The 12,333-nt window shown below is 28.9% G+C and overlaps 1 protein-coding gene across 1 annotated transcript in view; it reads right to left on the reverse strand.

The window, feature by feature from the left end:
* Positions 1-7,734: 7,734 nt before the first annotated feature.
* LOC145836581 (uncharacterized) overlaps positions 7,735-12,333 on the reverse strand; it is a 38,815-nt gene continuing 34,216 nt past the window's right edge. The window contains exons 32-37 of the mRNA XM_082944375.1: positions 11,637-11,777; positions 10,976-11,080; positions 9,887-10,115; positions 9,310-9,549; positions 8,689-9,167; positions 7,735-8,562 (exon numbers count right to left, since the gene is read on the reverse strand). Of these exons, the coding sequence (XP_082800501.1) occupies positions 8,250-8,562; positions 8,689-9,167; positions 9,310-9,549; positions 9,887-10,115; positions 10,976-11,080; positions 11,637-11,777 (1,507 nt within the window). The 3' untranslated portion in view covers positions 7,735-8,249. The remainder of the gene's footprint in view (positions 8,563-8,688; positions 9,168-9,309; positions 9,550-9,886; positions 10,116-10,975; positions 11,081-11,636; positions 11,778-12,333) is intronic.

The following is a 12,333-nucleotide window of genomic DNA, read 5'->3' on the forward strand; positions in this document are numbered from 1 at the left end:
GGCATGACGTTAAACTGTTCTGGTGTATGACTCGATAACCGAAAGATTTTTTGTACACCAGGTCCTTGGACCAAACCTTTTGAGCGTATTTTTTTGTCGATCAATAACAATATATAAACAGACTTTGAACATTTAATTTTCTGAGTTTCTAATGCTCTTACACTGTCATCATATTTCTTATAATGTATGCATCTAAGTGCTTTGTTTATAAGAATATTGATATCATTTATACATTTTTACTTGCTCTTCCCAAGCACAACAAGCTATATCTAACATTGCTCATCAGCAAATAATTCAAGATCAAGTATAACGATTTTTCATTTAAGAAGTGTCTGGTTTTATATAATAATCTAATGTTTTTTGTAATTTTGTTTTTATAGTTTCTATGTGTTCTAACCACTTTAAATTTCTGTCTATAATTATTCCCTAATATTTGAATCTATTTGTGTTTGTTTTAACTGTTTTACCTATTTTTACATTAAAATCTATACCGATAAAAAAACTGTTTTTGATTTATGTAGAATCATGATTCTGGTTTTATTAAGGTTTACTTTAAGTTTGTTTCCCATAAGCCAACTTTATACCTTTTTTAGTTCTGTGTTAAAATATTTTTTACTGTCATTTAGGTATGTGTCTTTTGTGAATGTTTTGTATAACTTTGTATCAACTGCAAAGTTGAGGACGTTAAAACTAGTATTATTCTGTAAGTAATTTATATGTATTAGGAATAACAACGATGCTAATACTGACCACACTAACTTCACTTTTTCACAGATTGACTCATATCCTCCAAAGCTAATAAACTGTTTTCTTCCATCTAGATATGAACTGATTAGTAGATGCATAGTTCCTCTCACACCATAACATTCCAATTTACTTAGTTATATATTTATATCTACACTATCAAACTATTTACTTAAATCCAAAAAAGACTGCACAAACTGCGTTTCATTTATCAAAGTTAGGCTGAACCTTCAACAAATTCAGACAAAGCTCAAGTGGTGGAAAGCCAAACTGAGAACTATTTAAAGCTTTTTTTTTAAAGTGTACAGGCGATTATAGATTATTTTTTCAGTTATTTTATTTAAATTAGATAGAAGTGAAATGGGTCTATAACTTCCTGGTAATGTTTTTAAATCCTGATTTAAGAATTTATTTTACTTTTGCAAGTTTTAGGCTACTTGGATAAACACCTTCACAAAATTCTTGGTTAATTAATTTGCTTAATATTGGGGTTATAAAATTGTTTACTTTCTTAGGGATCTTTACAGATATACTATCCTCACCTCTGGCTTTGTTTGGATCTAAACTCTTAATAATATTAAATACTTCAGTTTCTGTAACATCAAACCAAAAAAACTATTAAATTACTAACATTTCTGAGATTGTCAGTAAAGCCTAGTGGGATACCTTTTTTGTTGATGTTTGCTTTCCAATCTTATAAAAATGAATGTTAAGTTTGTTTACTATATGTATTGGTTTTGCATAATATTTTTGATCCACATCTAGTCTGTGTGAAAAATGGCGTCTTTCTTCTGCCTATTAGTGGTGTTATTTATTACTTTCCAAACTATAGATCTATTTTTCTAAGAATTTTCTAGAATGTTTTCATAATATGTTTTTTTAGAATTTGTTATTATTTTTTTAAGTTTGTTTCTGTATTTTTTCATTCTTATAGTTTAAATGGGCTATCCTGGACATGACTTTAAACTATATCCTAGTGTATAACTCGATAACCGAAAGGTTTTTTCGTACACCAGGTCCTTGAAACAAATATTTGAGCGCTTTTTTTCGTTCAATAAACAGTAGTTATTAAGATTACTTTTGAAAAGGTTTTTATATAATCTATTTTACTCTTTTTACGGACTTAAATATTTCTTTTGTTATCCAGGATTTAGATTTTAGTTTTAATTTAGATTTGGACATTTTTTTAGTTGGAACATTTTGGTCAGTAATCTCTTTAATTTTGTCTATTAAGTAATTGAATTTGGTATTTAAGGAATTTTTTGGATTTAATAATTTTATCTGTTTCATTTTTGTTGAAAACTTGAGTAGCATCAGTTAAAAGTTTATTAGTGTTAATTCTTCAAAAGTCTTTCACATATTTATTCTTATTCTTTGTTTTATTTGTAATTAAATTGCATTTTTCCAGTTTAGTATAAAGTGGAAAGTGGTCTGATATATCTGATAACAATATATAAGAACTAGTAACTTTTTCAGGACTTCAACAACAAAAATGATCCTTAATAATGATCCATAAAATTGATCCTTAAAAATGATCCATAAACCTTAAAAGAACTTTGAACTCTTAATATTAATTACTTCTATAATTAAGTAGTATATAAATTTTTATGTTTTATAGCTCTTGTTTTATTTGAAAATAATATAACAGGTTTAGTTAACCTGTATAATTCTATACTAGTCTAGGTGGATAAACCTAGATTTTTTTTTTAGTTTTATAAGTAATTTTTTGTATAAAAAAAATTCAGTAACTGAAAAAACAGTCACGGTTTAAAATTGAGCATTTGACGTATTCGTTTCAGTCTTAACAGTTTATCTAAATTTGTAAATCTATATTTATATTTTTAAATAGAAACTTATATTTTCATAAGTATAGCTTTAGCTATAGCAGCAGTTTGTTTAAATAACATTGCAGCTTATACTTTAACAAACTCCTTTTTTTTTATTTAATTTAAAATATCAAGTTTAAATTAATTAAAGTTTTTTTTTTCTGCATTACTGTAATGTAAATTTTGCAAGTTATAATTCAATTTATATTTTTTATACTTAAAACTATTTATTTTGAAAGAAAAAAATATTAAGCTTGAAAATTAAACGTTAGAATTTTGTTAAAGTTTTATTGTCTCTAATCAATAGTGGAAGTATACTTTTTCAAAACTGTATGAGTGTTGTACACTATAATTTGTTTATAAATACTTTTTTCTACCTTGTTTTTCTATTCTAATCTATAAATTGTTTTAAATACAACAGCAAGACAGCTAATATTTTTTTGTATAAAAATAAAGGAATTATATAAGAAATATCATTTTACCTAGTAACTAAACTTGACAATTGAGGAGTTTACTTAGATTTTTTATATATAAAAAAAGTATAAAGTATGCTAAAGCCTAAAATACTTATTTTAAAACTATGTTGTTTTTTCCAGCAATCTTTACTTGAGTTGTATTCTAGTGTGGAAAAGTATTTAAAACTAGAATATATTTTGTTCAGTAAAGGTTGTGAAGATGCAACTAGTTAAAAAAAAAAAAAAACTGCTTAATACCCGCTGATAAAATAAAATAAGTGTGTTGAAAAATAGTCAAGAAGAAAATCGAACCTTAAATGTGGACACAATAGCGTAAAATAGATTAGGTTCATCAGTGTCAATGCAAAAATCCTTGCTACTTGTACAAGATGCTGAAACAAGGTGGAACTGAACTTACTTTATGCTGAAAAGAGTAGAAAAATTAAAAATAAGTGTCTAGAACTACTTGACTAAGAACAAATTTAAACCCGAAAATACTCTTACAGCTGATGAAACTTAGTAGCCTCCTTATTGAACTGCTGGAACCTTTTTATATAGTTAGCAGTGAAGTAAAAAGAACGCATTGCTGTCACGTGTAATCCCGCATGCAGCAGTACTAAAAAAATTTAATCATAAAGCTTTTAGTCCACCAGGTCAAAGTAGTTCTATAACCTTGACAACCTTGTCATAAAATATTAAAGAGGCTTTCAAAAACAAGGTTTTATACTACTAATTACAGCACATGAATAAACCTTCATGATAACGACTTGTTGTTACTCAAAACAGCTGTTGATATACGGTATTGACTTGACTTTTTCCCTGCTAATCTCATTTCCCTGCTAAAATGATGTTCATAATTTTTTTGTCGTTCTACTCTACATTTAAATCGGAATCGAGTGAAAACACTCATGAAAGTGAGCGACACGATTCAGTTGATCAAGAGATTGAGACAGAAGGTAAGTTATTTTTTTGAGCTGAAGAAAACTTATCTGCCGAAGAAGTCAAAGAAGCTGAAGTTTTGTCTTAGTTAAACTCAAACGAGAAACAATACACACACTTTGCCGGGTTTGCAAGAAGGTATCTTTCAGCACCACTGTCTTCTGTTTATTCTGAAAGGTTATTTTCAGAAGCTGGTAACTTATACGAACAAAAGCGAAATCGATTGCTTCCAAAAACTAGAGAAAAACTTTTATATCTTCATAACAACTTGAAAAAACTAGAATAAATTTATTCGTAGTTTAATGGCGTTGAAATGAGTTAATGTTATTTTCTAAATTAGCTACTTTAAATGTATTTATATCTAAATTGTTAAAGAAGTTATTTTTCATCTTATAGTTCGAAAAAGCTTAAAATAGTTAAATTAAATGAAGTTCGTTATTTTTAAAGCATCCTTAAATTTAGTTTACTTTTCATTTACGTCATATAAGATACAAAATTCAAGTTTAGTCTTATAAGTAGCTTGAAATTTAACATTTAAACTGAGGATTTATATAAATAGTATTTTTTCACAACGTTTTTTTTCATAGTGGTAAAATACAATGTTTAGACAATTTCACTGTGTTTTTTTTAACAAAATATTTGTATTAAACTATGTTTACTAGTTAAATTTTATAAGTTTGTTCTCTATTGAAACTACATAAAACTTAAAACATTAAGGATCCGGAACCGGCCAGATCTTCAATTAAAAAATATATCCGGAACCGGCCGAATCTTAATTTGAAAAAATAAATCCGGAACCGAACTCGGTCGAATCCTAATTTAAAATAAGATCCGAATTCTTAATTTAGAAAAACAATTAAGTCTTTTTTAAAAATACCTGTAGTAGGAGAGGCAATGTTTTTAGTCGACAGACTAGATGTTGAAAATTTAGTATTTGGCAGGCCAAAAAATTTAAGTTTTACTTACGAAAATTACTCAACTAAATGAACCATTTCGACAAAATATTAGTTCTTTATGACCTTTTTTTACTATATCCAGTGAAAGTTTCAAATCTCCTGTAAATTGTACCTAAGAACTTATTTTTGCTTTTAAACTCAAAACCCAGAATATCTTAAGAAAGTTTCCAAGTTTGGCTTTGCAGACCAGACATGTATGCTCGCGGGCCTCAGTTTTTCCTTTTACCAGACGGATTCAACTTGATTCGTGTAAACAATGACCGTACGTGGTACATACCCTCAAATAAGTCATATTTAAAAGAAACTTCTAATATAAATTAACTTTTTTTTGTAATTAAAAGTAGTAATAGTGTCTACTGAATACATTCTATAATAAATAATTTACTGTCACAAATATTAAAGAGTGTAAACCAAAAATTTTAAGTATTTTATGAAGTAGTTTGGAACAAAATATTCTATGAAACTAAAACCGAGTGGTACATATACTCCCAAGGTTTGACAAACTTTTTTTCATAAGGCCCCTTTATAGAAACAAAAAAAGCAATGACCCCCTCCAATAAGATCTGTATAAAACAACCCTTATATTTTTTTTCTCTTCATCATGAACTTCAGAATATCTAGTGTAAATTTAAAAGAATTCCCGTAATATCTAGTGTAAGTTTCAAATTATGGCCTTAGGATCTCCCTACGGCCCCTTTACTAGCCACAGCACCTTTGTAACTTATGGCTCCCTAAATTTCTGAAATGACCCCCAAGGAGTCCATCTGACTCACTTTGATAAACCCTGATATATAATTGTTATGTAATATATAATTTCATTGCATTCACCATCAATTTTTAAATGTTTTCAAGTCAACAAATTAAGAAACAAAATAAAGTTTAGTCAAATCTTTAAGAAAAATTTGTTAAATCCTATTATCTATGATTTTTTTTTTTTAATTTCATTTCAGCTTATTGACATAAAACATTTAAGTTTTATAACTTTCTATTTTATCAAAAACTCTTGTTTTTAACTACTAACTATTTAAAACTAATATATTCTTTAATTATATTTAAACAGTTATATGTAGATAACCTCACCACACTTACTTTGCATCCATCATTAAAGCGACTTTCAGTTTCATTTGAATAAAAATTTTATTAATTTAATTAACGTTTTCATCAGTTAAGTTTAGTTGATCTTAAAATAAGCTTTAAATAAAAAAGAACAATTCTGCAGTAAAATATTTATTATATACGATGTAATACACATATTCAAAAATTACTTAGCATAACTTTTACGTAAATAAGAAACTAATAGAAGTTAAGTTAGTAAAGCAGAACAAATAACGAGGTTTACAACTATTTAGAAAAATTACTGCGAGTAAACAAATTTGGTCTACGGAGTAAAATAGTAATAATATCATTTACAAGAATGTTACTTACTGAAACATTTGAAAAGGTAAAATGTATGTGCTTAAAATATAGAAATAATTCTACTGTTTTCACAAAAATTTCAACTTAAAATGATGTTTTACATGAGTACCATAATAACCCTTATTCGGAATTCTTTAACAACTGCTCAAAATTTTTGAGGCAGTGTGTCTCTGTTTCAGGTAACCAAGGAATGAATGGTTTAACAATTAGTTTTGTGTAGATAAAACCTTACAAAAGGCTCACTTAGTTGTTAAGCGTGTAAAATAGTATTTTATGAAAAAAGCACTATGCAACAGGTGATTGTACTAAATATTTAAAAGATAGTTCACATGAGTCGTAGAATATAAAATGTGCAACATAATCAAGCCAGTCTAAAGATTTTATCATTTCGATAGAAACGTAATAATAATACTTAAAAAGCTCCGTAAATCAATCAGCAAGTCTTTCTTAAAATTATGGAAAAAGAGTTTCTTGAGTTAAAAAATAAATAAAAAGTAAAGATTTTGTTGGGTTCATTATAGTAATTTGAAAAAATCATTTCTAATTATGGGAAACTATAAGAATACCTTAAACGAGATACTCAAGCTTTTTCAAGGGTTCTATGTTAAATTCAAACAGATCCAAACGCACAAACTGCAACTAAATTGATACATGAAAGCAGCAAACTTGAGAGTTACTTGTGTAAAACAATTAGACTGCAGCCGGTGTGAATTATATAAATCTATATAACCTAAGCCTATTACTTAATTCATTATTATTGTTCAGTAAAACGAAGTAAATCAAACAGTTCATTGTAAACTTGTAAAACACCATTTGTAATAAAAATTCAAATAACTGCAGTACAAACAAGGTAAACTAGATGTAACAAGAAACAAGTTCGAGAAAAAATGTTCAGAAACCAATTACATGATATTAAATGACATGTAGTAACAATGCTTAGTTCAAATGACATCTAAATTTCCGGAAATACCAACAAATATCATTACTTACTGTATATATGTTCGAAATGAAATGATGCAACATTTATAAATGACAAAACTTAATGGGCATTACCAATTATAAGAATTCTTAAAACCATTAAATCATAACCACAAATAAGTTATAATAAACTTATAAATTATCTTTATAAAATATCCCGAGTAATTTCTTATCTTTAAAATAAATCAACTAGCGTAACTACTTAATTATGTTTAAATTGTAAACCTACTTTAAGTCATTTATCAATTGCTGGAATAAAATTAAAAGGTATAGTTTTGGTATATCATTTAAATAATTATGATCAGAATCTAATTATAATTACCTAAAAAGTTAAATTAGTTCCTACTTTTTTCTTGTTTTTAATAAACCCATGCTCATACAAAACACAATTTTAAGATTGTATACATACTATCCTTCATAAGCAACATGGATGTTTTTTTATTACTATAAATTACTTAAGAAAATTTAAAAAACGTTAGGTAATAAGATCAAGTTGGTATGCCCAAACTTGAAACCTAAACGAGAACCAAAACAAAGATCAATATTAGACGTTTTAGCAGGGAAATAAATAAAAACAACAAAGGTTTTTAGTACATATTTCCAAAAAATTAGTAAATGATCCTTTCCAATTTGACAATACCAAGTTTTGTACTTGTAAAAACTTGGAAATATTAAAATAATGGAAATAATAATAATTTGTTATCATTTCATTTTTAGAATAATATAGATTTCTTTTATGAAATGATCTGATTCAAACATAAACTATTCTAACTTATAATGTTTTGAGTTATCGACAGTATGATTTTTCCATATTATACTACTGGATCTTAAAAACAACTATCATCTGAAAAATTTAACATATAATTTTTCGCTTTAGTTGCTCAAAAGAGAAAAACAAGGTATTAATAAATCAAACTCTCAGACGTGCATTTAATTTAGTTGAAATGAATTCTCGGTATTGACTCGTTCTGGTTAGAGTTATTCTCACCGTTAGATGGCGACTGCGACGACCAATCTTCCCATTTTATTTCGTTTGAGTTGATTGTTGAATCCTGCTGCCTCGGCGTTGCTCCTCCAGCAAACTCCAAATTGCTTTCAATTCCCTGCTGGTGCTGGTGTGAGGCCATGGTGACTTGCTGTGGTGTCATGGTCTCCCGTGGTTGTGGTTGCTGTTGTGATGTCATGACAACCTGTTGTTGGTGCTGACTTTGTGACACAACGGATGGGTTGATATTGACAGCAGGAAATCTGATTATTTGTAGAAATATTTTTGTACACCTTTAAAAACGTAAGGGACAATTAAAACTACTAACTTAGATGTTTAACATTTTTAATTTTTTAAGTAAAAAAATATTATAACAAGTAACAACTAACCTGTACAAAGCATTAGGTTGGCTGCCATTAACCTGGCCTTCGGATTGCTGCCCGTTCTCATTGCTGCTACTAGAAGAATTCTTTTGCTGGCTGCTCAACCTGTTGCTAACTCCAACAGGACCGCTGTTGTACACCACCTTGTAATTACCAAACGTTGGAACTCTATTTTTAATGACGTCATTCGGAGATACAACTACAGCCTCGGAAACTGGCTCTTTGATGATTTGATCGTTTCTAGGCGAAGACGCGGCAGAAGAAGAGGGTATAATCCCGGCTGAGCTCATCAGGTTGTCAAGGGTGACGCCGCTGAGGCCCTGGCTGCCATTGGAAGCAGTTTTTTGTGGAGCTGGAGGCTCGTATTGCAAGGGTTTTGATATCATGGGAGTTATGGATGCGGGTAGATTGGGAGGAGTAGGGTGCAGCTCAATAGGGTTGAAGTCCGGCATTGCTGGAGTTGGTAGACCCAATGAAGAGGCCACCTAATGAGTAAGATATTGTTAGTAAGTTTCTAAAACATCAGCAAAAAAATACAGTTTTGTTTTTATGCAACATAGTATTTAGTAATAACAAAAATTTTTAACTACCAATGTTCTGAATTTAAATGTTTAAACAGTAAAAAACCTGTGTGATACTTCTTTGTAGTTTAAGCTTGCACTCTTCAAGGTGCTTTTTAAAAGTAGCCTCTCTCACGTACAGCTTTGAACAGCCAGGGCAGAGGAAGGGTCTAATTTCCTGCTCTTCCTCGATGAAAGTTGGCACAATATTAGCAGCTGCAGCCGCCTGGTTAATGACGTCATTTAGATCTTGGTGCTGTTCTTCAGATTTGACGTACTGATTGGTGTGAATCCCTTGGCCTGATGCCTAAATCATTTATATGTAAATATTTTTGCAACTTAACTAATTGCTCTAATTGTCATTTAAACAAGACCAAGCAAATACTTTTTAATATGCTACTATTTACTAGTTGTGTCAGACTAATTATCCAAATACCAAAAAAAGTATTGGGTATAATCCTTTTTTTAACAAATTTTTTTTTAATTTCGGAACTTTTTTTAAGCAGCTTTTATTCAATCATAAGTTTGAGTGTTATTAAAATTCAACCATAGATATATAAGTTTTAAAAAGTACTTTAGAGAAAATAAAGAATAAATATGACTATATTAGTTTAAAAAAAAATTTGTCAATGTAAATTATTAACCTCAGTTTTGATCCCATTTTCGCCATTCTTAAGACTCTGCAGTCTGTTAAGTTCAGCTTGTGATGGTGCCATACTCAGCACAACAGAGGTCTGGTTGCTTGCTTTTTCAACTTTAGGCTTGCTCCTTGCAGTGTGGCGGGCCAAATGGCATTTTAGGTTGGAAAGCTGGGCAAATGACTTACCACAATCAGGCCAGTGACATGAATATGGCTTTTCACCATTGTGATCCCTTAAATTTACTAGTAGTTATAATATTTCAATGTATTCAAGTTTAAATAAACAACAAAGAAGCATCATTATTCTAAAATAACAAAGTAAGTATATCATTTTTTAAAAAAATGTTAATAAAAGTTTATAAAAATATAAACTATAACATTAATTTGTTAAGGCCATAGGGGGGGTCCAACATTTTTTTTTACAAAAATTAACTTTGGCTTTTATATGAAAGCTTTAAGTACAAATTACAAGCCAGTTTTTATAGAATTCAAAAATATTATTTAACTTTTGAGATATTTCATTTTTTGTAAAAATTTTCTAATATAAACGTATGGACCGCAAATTTTTCGGGGTCAATTTTCTCGGAAATTTAAAAATTCACTAAAAATCTATCTCCTCCTTTATTTTTCAAGCAATCTTCTTCAAATTTTTAGGAAACGTTCCTTATAATAAAAGAAAAAAACGTTACTTTAGAATTTAAATAATTTAAAAAAATAAAAATTTTATCACAAAAAAAAAAAAAAAAAAATTTTCAAAAAAATATATTTTTACAAAAAGTTTTTTTAATTCCAAAGTAAAGTTTTTTGTTATTGTATAAAGATTAGACTGTGAAAATTTGAAGAAGATTGCTTGAAAAATGTAGGAGGAGATAGAATTTAAATGAAATAGTCTTTTTCTGCTGTTTTTGTTTTCCCTTCCCAGAGGGAACCTATTATGCGGCCCGACTTTGACTGGTCATATCTCAAAAAATAATTCGAAATTTTTAAAACGATAAAAAGCATCTTGAAGCTTAGAAAAAACTCTATAAAATTAGATCAACTTTTAAAAAACATGGTTTACCCCCCCTATGGCCTTAAAACAGAATAAACTTACTTTGGCAAATGCCTTGCTTCATGACTTTTCAGATGAGATTGTTGCAAGAAGGCTTTTCCACATCCGGGCCATCTACACTTGTAAGGCCGCACACCAGTGTGGGTTCTGTGTGTGTTTTCAATTTTAACATACTTGTACAAATTATTTAAATTTACAACTTTACAGGTAGATTTTTGCACTTTAATATACAGTATAAATATTAAGCTGATTTAACTATAATAAAAATCTTATTCAAAAACAAATACTATATAGAACTTGGGTTGGCAAACGGCGGCATGCGAAGTTAAACCTGCAGCCTGTGATGAATTTTTCAGCTAAACATATTTCTTTAGAGAATAGAATTGTAGTTTATGTGGTAAAAACGTATAATTATGCTGCTTATTTTATAGTTAGCAAATGCTAGTATCTAACAACTGAATATTTCATCTTATTATATTGTATTTATTGATAACTACATTTATCTAAATTAATTTTCACTTGCGGAAGACTTTTCTACAAATGGCCATTTTCTGCAAATCGTGAGCATTTTTTCTTGAAAATTAGTCAGTCAATAATAAAAAGCTGCCAATTTCTGATACATAACATGAACTACTTTTGTGTATAAAAACTAATACTCCAATATAAATCAATCTAAAACAAGCCAGTAATGCACTAAATGTACCTGACATGCTGCTGAACATGACTGAGCTGCTTAAAACGTCTGTCACACATCGGGCATTTGTATGGCTTGGCACCACTGTGGATGCGCTCATGCTGCTTCAAATAAAAGTTGGTTGAGAATCCTTTACCACAAAAATGACACCTAAAGCAGTTAATGACCTCTTTTATTTAATTCTAGAAATATCTTAGGTAAGTTAACTAATTAAAATCATAAACAAAACATTCATTTATACAGCTCTTTTAATCAGGGTTCGTGCGCGAAATTTTTTTCATTTAGCCTGACTGAGACCAATTTAGCCTGACATTTTTTCAAAGTAAGGAAAATCCCCTTTAGAAGTCATTTTAGGTATTGGGGGATCTTGATTAGTACTATTGTAGTCTCTGACTTCAACCAGCTTTATCTCAAAAATATTTTTAGCTTTAAAAATCTGCTGAAAGCAACTCATAGCTTAGTTACAACTCAATAAAATAAGACTAAATTGTCAAAAAGGTGATTGACCCCCATCCCCTATGCCCTTAACATAACAAATTCAGTGATAAGTTTTAAAATACGTGTTATATCTAATCTATTACTAGTGTAAAAATTTAATATATATTACTTAACACAATTTTTCAAATTAACTAAGCACTAAGTAAAAACATTATAAACAAAAGATTTATAATAAAACAACGTGCATTGTCGTATTTTATTAAAGTTT

The sequence above is a fragment of the Thalia democratica genome, chromosome 5 (assembly GCF_965202585.1).
Source record: "Thalia democratica chromosome 5, ktThaDemo2.hap1.1, whole genome shotgun sequence".
Lineage (NCBI taxonomy): Eukaryota > Metazoa > Chordata > Thaliacea > Salpida > Salpidae > Thalia > Thalia democratica.